We start from the raw sequence: 12,806 nt of genomic DNA on the forward strand, positions 1-12,806 counted from the left end.
CATTCCAGTTCCTCTAACTACTTTCATGATCATCCCATGGACGTGATATTGTGAACTCCACATTTTCAGATGGCAACCATTTAAGAAGCACTGATTGGTTATTGACAAAATTTCTCAGCTTGAACCCTCCACTTGCAGACACGGTAATAAGCTCTTGTTGTAATTTCAAAGCATATTCCACCAAACCAGAGACTACGTTATCTACATATACATCTTACTTTAAAACCTCTGATGCTACTGGAAAATTCTTAATGTACCAGCTTCTATAATATGCAAAAAGCTAAGAAGTGCACTGAAGCAACTCCATAGGTTGATTTTCTAGTCAAAACTCTTGAATGTTATAACCATCACAGAAGTTCCATACAATCTGCTGAGAATCCCAGTTTTGGTGGTGTATCTTGAAGAGGTGATACTAAACACCTGCAACAGTGCAGTCACAATGTCATTTTGAAGTTTATACCCTATCATAGCATATCATTTCGGGAGATAGGTACCACACATATTAATTTGATGAGGCATCGAAAACCACTCTTAGCTTGGTGGTGGAGCTATCTGGTTTTACCTCACAGTGGTGCGAGAGATAATAAACTGGTGACACTGCAGCAGATGGTGGATTTGGAATAATTGCCTTGTGTTTATTGTCGAAGTGTTCTTTCATTGTCTCGACGTAGTCCCTTTCGTCAACCGTGTGTCTATACGAAGTAGAAGAGTGATTGCTTGAGATCTGGTTGCATCGAATATGTTTATTGGTCCACACTGTCCGTAGAGTGTGTGTGGAAAAAATGTTTTTCTTTCCTTCCTTCTTTCATTTTTTGTTGGACATTTTTAAATCTCCCAGGGACTTTTCAGTATTTTTTTGAAAATGAAGAGAGATGGGAACAGCAAAAGGATGTTGAATCTTTAACAGTACTTTCAGAAGGCACTTTTTCATCAAAATCCAGCCAAATGCAGATTCTAGAGCAATAGGCATCCCCTCACGCTTGTATCCTGTCAGAAGACAAGGAAAAATATCATCAATCAGCAGATCAATTTGACCTGGTGTGGCAAAAGTAGTGACTGTAAGCTTGAGGAGGTTACAGTCTTTATCATTTCATTCACACCCAAAACCTCACCATGGCGTGAGTGAAACTTTCGAGTTGGCATGTTGTTCCACTGGGAAATTTCACTGTTATCAATGACGAGGATATTGAATAAGTTAAAAAAACTAGGCAATTTTTTTGGTACACCATCAAAATAGGGAAGTGTTATTTTTGGGTATACTAACTTGAGTGTCCTGCATGACTCCATGGGACTGGTGATAGTATGATTGCCATAATTGCTCATTACTTATCTTCAAAGTCCGGCATGCGAGCTGCATGTGCAGCAGAGTCAAAATCTGGTGTAGTATGGGTGGCTGTCATGACAGTAACGTAATTCACATCAAATTGGTCATGGAGATTTGCTAAGTCACCTGTTGTAGCCACGAACAAAGGCTGTTTTGACATATCCTCACACACACACACACACACACACACACACATACACTATGCAAGATCATAAGTACATTGGATACAGTATTCTACCACATGAATGTGCATCAGTGCCGAGCTTATTTCACTCATTTTGAGTTTAACAAATTTCAGTTCCTCAGTGTTCACTTAAGCCACCTACATGAAGTATACAACATATGTGTACAATACAACAAAAGCTTTCATAAATGAAAATGTGCTCAAAAACAACTAAACTGCAATAATATAAATAATGTACTCAAATATGGCTTAGAGGACCAAAAAAAATATTATATGATTAACAAAACAGATTTAAGATATCAAAAATAACACCAACTCATTTTTTCGTTCTATTTCATCACTAACACCTTAATTCTTTTACTACCATTAAAAATTCCAAACATAAGAATAATTTATTGTTGTCAAATTACACTTCCAAAGAAATGATTGATGTGGTTATCTCTCTCATTTTATCTCTTACTTTTCTTTTGCACCTTTAGAAAGTTTTTATTGTTGACCAACTTCAAGGTGTTCTATGACGTCTCAACATTATGGTCAACAACTAGTAGTTTCTATCATGCTGGAGAAACTCTGTAATTGTCGAGACTGAGACCTAGCTTTTTAAGTAGTTTTGGGCTCACCCATTAGATAGTTGCTTTCCTTTTTTTTTTTAACATAGCTGCATTGATTGTGAGATGTAATGCATTAACTATTATCAGGCAAACAAACCAGTGAAAATAATTCACTTTATTTTGTGGTGCGACATACCAGAAATACTTAAATCTCCTACTCATTTATATAGAACATGCTTTTTTGCTACAAAACCGTATTAAGTGTTTTTTTGCTCAGTTTAAATCTCTTCTACTAAGCAGTCCGTTATCATTTTAAAGCTAATGAAATGAACCTCCTGCCAGAGGTTTTTTTTTTTGCTAGTAGTTATGGGCCCACCCAACAGATAGCATCACATGTTGCACCAAACATGGTTTCAGTTTCCACTGTAAGTCTGACTTCTATGTTTCCCTCCTTGTTCTATGGTTCCTATGCCTGCAGAGGTGACTACTGTTCATCTTGTGCCTCATTAAATGACAGCGATGTAACCATTTCTTGCTAATTGCTTCAAAGCTGGATTTAATTTTTAGCTTACTTAGTTAGACATTTAGCCATGATTTAAAGGGCAAAGAGACCTACAATCCTCAATTTACATTGTGTATGTTATTAGCAATTCATTAATGTGGCTAATGTTATTTTCTTTTCTTCGTTGAATTTTGCTCATTTTTACCTATCTCACTGGATCCGATGAGTTTAAATGATACGAAAGTTCTTTTCTTTGATTGAGATTGCATCTTTATTGCACGTAAAATATTTACTTGTAAACTCCAACATTCTAATTATTTTTCCACTAACTTTTGTTGTGTGTTAACGCGAAGCTGATTACCAACACTCATCGCACATTCTTTCATTTCCAGTCAATAGTACTCTATGGGATTTAAAACTGAGCATGGCTCTTATCCACTAGGGCACGAAACGTAACAGTCTATACATTCAAGAGTTCTCTTGTTCGAAGTCATGGTTTGCCTCGGACACGACCGAGCGAGGTGGTGCAAGGGTAGAACATTGGAATCCCGTTCAGGAAGACCCGGGTTCAAATCCTGTTCCATCCGACCGGATTTTGTTTTCTCATTGTTTCCTGAAGTCACGCTAGGCAAATTCTGGGATAGTGTCTCACCATAGACCATGGCAGATTCCTTCCCTGACTTCATCTAAACTATATATAAAAAAAAACCTTTAGCGCCCTTCAGTGTTTCATTGTGGTCCAGCCAAGGCACTGCTTTCTCCCATAATGTCATGTTAATGATATTAAAATCAACTTGACAAGAAAGGAATGACTTTGATCAGTGAAATAAAGATTTAATGTATGAACATTGTGTGGTTTACTTGGAAAAAAAAAACTATTTTTATTCATAATTGTAGATTGTTTGTGGGGACCGTTGAATTAAGTTCCATGTGATAGATGTGTGTCATTGTAACACTAAGTGGAAACTGACCAACCGGAACATGTTGTTGGTAGGACATATTAAAATTCTGGCTTGAACAAGGAGCAAGTGGATTTCTGTTGGAGAAAGTGGATTATCTCCTGGAAGATCCTGATAAGAGAGATGAAAGCACAGACACGGTGGGCCCAAACAGCGCGACACATGACAGCTATAACTTCTACACCCACTACCGCACCACCAACCAGGATGGCTTAGAGGGGTTGCTGTCTGAGTGGAAGGAAGTGGTGGTGAACAAGACGGGTGAAACGGGGTAAGTGTCATCATTTGTGCCCAGGGGTGGGCTAGCTTCTCCCTTAAAGATTGTGATTTTGAATAGAACTTAAATTATATATTGTTGGGTCAATTCTTATTGTAGTGCGTTAGTCATGGCCTATTTGGTTTGTTAGGTATTTTGGTCCGAGTGATAACAGTGGTCATTATAAGGTTGTGGCCCACTTGACCTTTTGACCACAAAACATTATCGAACAGGGGTTTCGATGGTAGTTTAGTATAGGTGTCATAGTATTTTGCCTATTTCTGCAATACGAAAGTATGTGAAAATGCTGATGTCGAAGCTATAATGTAAAAACAACAGTGCCTGGAATCATCATATATATTTAAGATTGGGTGATTACCGATTTTCTACTTTGCAACAAGTGTTTTTAAAATCAACTGAACTTTTTCAATTTTCATCCTGAAATTATTTTGCCCACAAGGCTATACATTACCCAGAGGTCCTGAATCCTTTAGGATTTAAGTGTCACTGCTCTAAAAGTATAGGTTTTACAATGTATTTTTTGTTATATAAATTCAGCCTTGGGATCATGTGATTTTTTTCAGTGGAATTTAATATTGAAATTTAATTAACTTTTAATGACAAATTAAATCAAAGAATATTTATTTAGTTTGCCATTAGAATTTAGAATATCTTATCACCTACACATTACCATTGATTTTACGTTAAACATTTCAACACTAACATTTTTTTATTGAAATACTTGTCCAGTTCTTCTTGATGCCACATTACTAGGCCTGTGCAAATATCATTTTTTTTTTGTTCAACTCATATTATAGTATAATTATCAAAATATATTCAAATACAAATATTGAATTCAAAGTTCATATTTGGGAAAGTTATTACTGGCAACATATGTTTTAGTTTAAAAGTAATATTTTAACAAATACAAATACATCAGGGAGGATTATGCTCATGGTGTAATGTTTATGATGGGTGCCACTTATAATTAAGGGTTGAGATTCTTGTTACAGGATTGTAACTATGCCCATGTGGGGAACGAGACTTTAATTAATCCCCTTTTAAGCTACCTCAATGCTCAAAAGACTTGGCTCGCTCTGCATGGTGGACACGCGTATCGGTGTAGTTACATCAGGAGCTCTACCATACACCTTAGACCTGAGGGCCGCAGACATGTGGTCAATATCTAACTCAAAATCATAATGCATTACATTTTAATTCACATTTGTACTTGCACCGTCTCATTACTTGCACTGCCTCATTACTTTTTGATATATAACTGTGCTATTCTTGTGGCCAAACAGATATCTACATGTTGCTTTCAAATAGTGATGGGAGCAGTGACAAATTTTGTTCCTGTGACACGCCGTGACCAGTGACATGAAAGTCACAGGGTCAAGTCACCGTGACATTGTCACTGTTAGTGACCTTGTTGCTAAAATGTAAAACTGGAGTTTTTTATAATAAATATAGTGTAGCATAATCTCCTAATAATTGTATATTTTTATATATGTGACATACAACATGTAATCATTGATAAACCAAATTAGTTCATAGTTTATTGGAATTATTAACTATGCATTTTTACAAATGAAATAAATATCTTCTATATTATTTATAAATATTTTTAAATAAAATATTTTTAAATAAAATACTTTTATTAAAATATTATATTAATCATCACATTTTTTTAATAATACTCAAAACACGAAAACTGGGCAATATCCTACTTCACCGAATTAACAGTGTTTGTTTGGCTTTTTTTTTCAATTTGGACAATAACATTTAGTTCAGATTCACAAATGATTTTGAACAGAGTAACTGGACACACCAGTGTCGCATACCTCTCCGAGAAAGTACTCGTGTGTCACGTGTCGCTGCTGCGGCAAGTCACCATTAATTTCCCGGCGCCGTTACTCTTAGGGACCTGTGACTCGCACCGCAGTGACACGCCCGCAGCGACTTGCGCCAGTGACACGCTCTGCAGCGACACGAGACCCGTGACATGCCAACCGCGCCGTTACTCTTAGGGACCTGCGACCCACGCCGCAGCGACTCGCACCGCGGTGACACACTCGTAGCGACACGTGACCCATGACACGGATTGCAGCGACAAGCGCGAAGAGACGTGACATTGGCCCTGTTACTTATAGCTAAAGTCACCACCGTGACATGTGACATTGCAGTCGCTGTGACAAAGTCACAGTGACAGTAAATATTCCCCATCCCTACTTTCAAAGTCCTTTAAAAAAGTGTTAAAAAAATTATTATTCATGCATTTTGGCTCCGAGATAGATACCAAGGATATTTAGAAAGTACTTAAGATATTAATATTGAATAAACAGAAAGACATGGTCAGGAATGACCTATAATGAAGTCCTCTGGTGCAGAAGGCGGCCTGCCTTGGGGATGAGGGTTTCAGACTGGCTTGATATCAAAAAAATTGACTGCCCTTGCTGATGACCATTAAATTGTACCATTTTCAATATGCATATGAGAAAAGCACGTCATAAAATGCATCGCATAATTAAAACATGTTACTAAATTTGCACAGATCTTTTGTAATATTTGCACTCAAGAATATAAATAATGAAAATTTTTTGCAGCTTATAGGTGCTTTTAGAAATGTTCTAGCCCACTTGGAGACAATAAAACAAATGCAAGGTCGATGAGGTAGCTGTCAAGAACATAACCCTTGGGGATGAAAATAAACTTATTACAATTCTGTTTACTTATATTTTAGGATACGTGTCACGGAGTAATAGCTACACTTTTTGAATTTTTTCGCACAGTTGGCTTGCTGATCACAGGGTTTGTTTACATCCCGAAAAGGAGCTGGGGAGAGGGTAGGGGAAGGAAGGTGGAGTTGTATCTGGCTTAGTGGGCGGAACCCAGGACATGTCAACGTGGTATTTCAGGTGGATGGTTATAAATATTTAAGTATTAAACACAACTCTAAAAAGAGTTCACTTTAAAATATTTTTAGGTAATTTTTTTTTTTGCAGAGTTTGCACGTTTTCTACTCGTGAAAAAATTTACGGATAACAGATTGATCCACAGTATGAACTTTTTAGAAGTTGCCCATTAATAAATTGAAACTGGGATGTTGTCATTTATATGGTACAACAATGATTAATTCGTAATAACTTAAATTTTGATAATTACACAAGGTGATATACAAAAGCTTTGCTTTAAATATAAACTATTATATGTTATGTCAAGGTGAAAGTATTTGAAATCAAATCTAATATGATTAATAAATTATTGATTTTGATTTTTGAAATTTTGTATATTTGCACATGCCTACTCATTACATTAACCATGCTATGTTGTCAAGCACATGCTTCAAAATTATCAGTAAATATTATAATTTCTAAATATTGTAGAGTTAAATTCATTACCTACACTTAGCGTATGGTGTGTCACAATATACAAAAATAAGTTAGTAGTTTTATGACAGTGCTATTCTGGGGATGCTCTCATTTGATTACCCCTCATCGTCTCGTCTCTAATGACCCTGATGTCGCGCCCATGTCATCGTGGTGGCTGTACTAGACTACAGTTCTGGTTGGTACGGTGCAGACTGTTCGTGGCGGAGCGAATCACGAGCCTGGAGCCATTCGGCAAGAACGCCAGCGACCTGCTGCTCAACTCGCAGCTGTTCTCGGAGCTGAAGGAGGACTTCTCGGCACAAGCCTTGCTGGACCGCGTGCTGCTGCAGCTGAACCACGCCGGCAACGAGTCGCGGCCGGCCTGGCAGCTCGGCGGTCTGGCCGCCCGCCTGGGGCCTGACTACGTCGACCCCTTGAACATGGTGGCTGCGATGCTCCCGGGCACTCCGGTGTACCTGGCCGGGGAGGAGCTGGGGCAGGAGCCGCGGTCCCGCCCGCTCCTCTGGGACAGGACCAACACTACCGCAGGTTGGAATCCCTGGTTTCTGTCTTGTATGGTTTCTGCGAATTCAAATCAAATATTCAATTATTCGTAAGTGGAATATTTTTTACAAAATAAAACATTTTTTTTTTTTTTCCAACTTCACAGACGTCAACTAAAAATTTATGCAAAATATAGAGTTTTCCTTATTGTGTTGTGTGTTTCCGTTTCTAATGAACTTGCTGCAACAAGACATTAATTAAGCTCAATTAAAAAGTATTTTATTTTGTATGTGTATAAACCTTTAACTGTGTTCGTAGAACGAAAAGTTATTAATGGCAGAGAAAGGTACCAGCTAAATAATTTTACTGTGCTGCATTATTTTGTGATAAAAGTATCATAATGCTGCATTTAAAATTAATTCTTATTTGGTTTTATTAAAACAATACATGAATATATTCTTAAACAAATAATTACTCTTTTAGGATTTGACATTACCATCTTAATTATTCAAATATATTTAAGGCTTCCACATATATAACTGAAAAGGGCATTTGATTATGTTGTTTAAAATTGGTTTGTATCACAGTTACATACTTGCCAAATTGTACAATTTACCCGTAAAATATACGGAAAATGTGTTATTGTAGGATTGTACTGCCATATGTATTATTTTACTGGTTTTCTGACATTTTTACATTATTAAAATTAATTTGGAAGAGTTTGGTATTGTATCAGTAATCCAATATCAAGGTCAAACAAAAAAATTAATCTGTCCTATGTTTGCCCATTGGCTGCCACAAGTCAATCATTGCTTAGTTTCATTTTTTTGTTTATCTTTTGGGCTCTGGCTGTGGAGCATCTATATTTGTCTGAATTCGTTAAGTGAATTAGTGTGCAAAGTGGTAATGTGGCTTGGATGAAAATTTTTAAGTTATATAATTCATTGTTTTATTTAGCTTGCATGAAACTTGATGCTTAGTGCTGCATGAATAAATATTTATATATGCATGAAAGTAATTACATTTGTGGCATCAGTACGATTATATTAATATTTACTATATGAGCGGAAAAGTCAAGCGATACTTTCAGGTTTTCAGAGCCGTGTATGTGTAAGAGTTTACGTAGATTATCAAGTCTGATCAAGGTAATATGTATGCTTTCTGTATGGTGTGTCGTGATATAAACATTGCATATGACGAGAAAAAAACTATATTAAAAATCATGGCATAACTACAAAACACAACAGTATGATGAAAAGTGGCAAAGAAAAACAAGAAAATTCAGAATTATTTTGTGAAAACTGAAAATGTAGATAATGCAGTCATTAGAAGTGAGTATTTACGCATTTCATTTTTATCCCTAACCTGCTAAGAAAGCACCTGCATCATCACTTAAGCATTTCTCTCAAGAAAAAATAGATAGTACAAAAGTGTTGTCATTAAATTTATATGATATGAACAGAGAGTTAAGTGCATGCTTATTTAATTGCTACCTAAATAATTCAACTTTGGCAAAATTATAATGTTAAGCCATTATACTCAATACACCACTAAGTTATTAAAACAGTCCATAAATTCTTAACTAAGAATGAGCATAAAATTATTTCCATTATTATGTTTAAAAATATTTTTACGTTTTCCTCATATTTAAAAACTTAATCTTCAATGTTGGTATTCCACAACCAGTTAATTTTAGTCACCATATTTCACACATACAGTTGCGCCCTCTCTGAACAATGCCATCCCGGTTATTTTTATTAAATAACCAAAGATATAAAGAGTATGTATAAACTTATATTTTGTAAGCACAGCACAAAAAGTATTGTATCATGTATGTTTGTGCCATTCCTAAGTACATACTATCAATTGGCACTGTAGTTGAAAAAATACAACTTTTGAAAATATAAATATTTGTTCTTGAAATTTGTTTCCTGTGTTACAAAATGTTCCATGTGATGTTTTCATAAATGGCATAGATAGATCAACTTGTGGAAATAGTTTTGTGCTAAACTTTGTTTCCACAACAATGTTGAAATTTAGTGAAAAAAATTTTAAACTGGCAAATTTTATCATTTTTTTGCTAATTTTGTGCTTTGCCATCTATAATAACTTGATGTTGACGAGACATTATCTTCAGTTCTTTCTTTCATTCATTCATTCACTTACTCCACACCACTCCACTCATTGATGTAAGTATGTAGTTAAGAAAATGGTGTTTCACGGGTATTTTGGTTTGCTCTATTTAGGAAAGCTCTAGAACTTTTATGTTGTATTAAATGTTATATTTAAAGATAAAAAGTTAAATTTTAATTTTTTTAAGTAATTAAAAATTATTAACTGATATGTAATGTTAAGATTTGTACTAAGTCTACATGGATGAAAAATTATTTTTGTATTTTTAAGTAGTGGATTTTAGTCTCTGATACTGATGCTTTATGTAGATAATACTCTCTGTAACATGTCATTTGGAAGCAGGCAAACTTGAAAATGGTATAAGCTTAACGTGGTGTCCACTAGGTGAGGAAGATCTGAGTGTCGAAGCTCAGCGCGCTGCTGAGGGAGAGACACACTGGAAAGTGTTCACAGAGATGGCCAAGTTACGGGAGGAGCAGTCCATTATGCATGGTGACTACAACATGTCACTGGTCAACAACACGCTGTTTACCATCACTTGGTAAGCAAGGCATTTTCACCTTGTAGATAAGTTTCTTTAGAAACAAAAAAAAAAAAATTGTGTAAAATCCATTAGCATTTGATATGTCTACAAAAGTGGTGTAAAATCTGGAAGTATAATTGTTCAAGAAAAGAAAAGAGTTAAAGAATTGAGGAAAGTTGGATGAGTCTGCAAATTTTTGGGTCGAGTCAAGTTCAGTAATCTAATAATACCTTAGATTCAAGAATGAGTCAAAGCCGAGTTCAGTAATAATACCGTCGAGTCGAGTCCACGCTTGATAATTTTTTGTTGAGTCGAGTCCTTAAAAAATTGAGCCGTACAAGAGTAATTACAGATATTTTGGGGGATAATTTTATGTTCCTGGTGTTGATGTTAATTTACCATTATCATTAGATTAAAGTTCATATATGTCATTCAATGAATGAGTCATTGGAGAATAAGTAAAATATAACATCAATCACAATGATTTCTTTTAAAATTTAGAATTTTATTCCCACTGTATTCTGGAATACTCACTTGATGTGAAGGTTCTTGAAGTTTAGAAAAATTGTGATAGGTGAGTTAAAGGTAGAAAATATTGAAAATTACAATTAATTAAACAATTTTTTTTCTAATCTTTAAGGATTTTAACCCTAAAATTCCCCTAGATGTTAATTCTGAAGGAAAGGGTATTTTTGTGAAAAAATAATCAAAATCTTTTTTGTGAACTTGCTCGCACATTCCCCCCCCCCCCCAAATTGTTTTCTAATAGAGAGTTGTGATACATGAGGTAGAGTACCAGTAGATTTATTTTTTAAATAGAGATTAGGTTTTCTACATTACAAATGGTGAGAATGGTGGTTCAGTTTAGGTATTCTACATAAACACTGAAATGGTTTATTACATTGGGTTAGCTACATTAAAAATATTGTAAAATTGTTTGATTAGCTATGTTAAAAATACTTTAAAATAGTAATAGGTGAAGTTAAAATAGCTGTTGTTAAAATTTATATTTCATTTAATTTTTATCGTAGCTATCCTAACTTAATCAACTAACTGTTCTCACAATTTGATGCTATTTTTCAATTTACTCTTAAAACGGTGAGCTAATGTTAAACTACTTAAAAGTATCACAATGCTTTCGTAGAGGAGGACCAAAAAACATGTAAATTATGTCAAATGTATTTGTTTCTTGCTAACAAGGCTGTGGTAAGAGTGATTTTCTGCTGGTTTGCATGTCATTAGAAAGGTCCATAAAAAATTCAGTTTTGTAACATAATATTCAAGGATGTATATTTTGACAGTACTTGAAATATAAACTAAATTCATAGATAGTTGATGGAGCATGATGTAGCTGCAACTTACTTACAGTTAGATGTATGAACACTATAATTTAGCTCTGTATCACCTGCATGCTTTTGCTCAAAGTTCTTGAATAGGAAAGTGAAGTTTTCAGGCAACTGAAAGCATTATGCACAATTTTAAAAGATTTCAGCTGTGTGTCTAGCTGCAATGTTTCACTGTGTTGTACTGTCATACTGGAGTGGATTTCGCTCATAAATTTTGTCACACAGAGCTCTTTTATTTACAAACTGATGTGGCATGTGCCACTCATTAGCAACTTTTTTTTGTGGCAATTAAATGTAAAGTCCTACTGATATTTCATCTCAACTTGTATGTAGTTAATATTTTTCTTGATATTTTGTGTATTGAGTATGCATACTGTTCGAAACAGGAGCAGTCTTCTTCTACCAAAAAGTAAAACTTGTTGCAGATCTGAAGCTACTGACATGCTAAAATTGGCTGATATTTTCCTTGATTACCTCATAGTAAACAGTTCCTCTTGATGTTTTTGTGTGTGTGGTTGTTAGTGCATTTGGCATGCAAAGTAGGGAACAATTTTTAAGCCACATATGTTGACCCTTTTCGATTGTGAATGGTTAAGTAATTGTGAATGTAGAAGCTTCTGTAAAAAAAATTGTATGTATTACATCAGGGGATACGCTTTAGGGAGACTTAACCATGTATGAATAAGTATATCACTCTTTCTGTATACTTTTGTGCTCTTAAACAAGAAAGCTGAGATAAATAAAAAGTTAAAAACATGTTGTTCAGCATTTGTGCAGCATTTATATTTGTATGTGTTATCTTCAAAGGATGTTGTCGTAGTATGTGATGGACTGCAGTCAGTTGATTGGCTACTTGCAAAGAAATAGGTATTGTTGTGCAGGTCCTATTTAGTGTTTGTGTAGAGGAAATCAAGTAGATGTGCATTATAGTTTCAGTGTGTTTGTGCTTCAAGTTCTTATACTACAGAAAATCTAATCGCCAACTGTCCGGCTTTCAGGAGCGTATGCAGAATGTCATTTGGGAGGGAGGAGTCCATACTCATAACTCCCTCACCCGTTTATGCCCCTGTTGGTTTCAGTGACAATAGCTTTTCCGATTATATGTTGTGCTTTGTACACAGCCTATTTTTCTAGCTTTTAATTATCAGTGATA

The 12,806-nt window shown here is 35.2% G+C and overlaps 1 protein-coding gene across 1 annotated transcript in view; it reads left to right on the forward strand.

Moving 5' to 3' along the window:
• The window catches only part of LOC134535746 (amino acid transporter heavy chain SLC3A1), a 44,437-nt gene that overhangs the window by 18,680 nt on the left and 12,951 nt on the right, over positions 1-12,806 (forward strand). The window contains exons 5-7 of the mRNA XM_063374980.1: positions 3,556-3,791; positions 7,359-7,696; positions 10,169-10,325. Of these exons, the coding sequence (XP_063231050.1) occupies positions 3,556-3,791; positions 7,359-7,696; positions 10,169-10,325 (731 nt within the window). The remainder of the gene's footprint in view (positions 1-3,555; positions 3,792-7,358; positions 7,697-10,168; positions 10,326-12,806) is intronic.

The sequence above is a fragment of the Bacillus rossius genome, chromosome 1 (genome assembly GCF_032445375.1).
Source record: "Bacillus rossius redtenbacheri isolate Brsri chromosome 1, Brsri_v3, whole genome shotgun sequence".
Classification (NCBI taxonomy): domain Eukaryota; kingdom Metazoa; phylum Arthropoda; class Insecta; order Phasmatodea; family Bacillidae; genus Bacillus; species Bacillus rossius.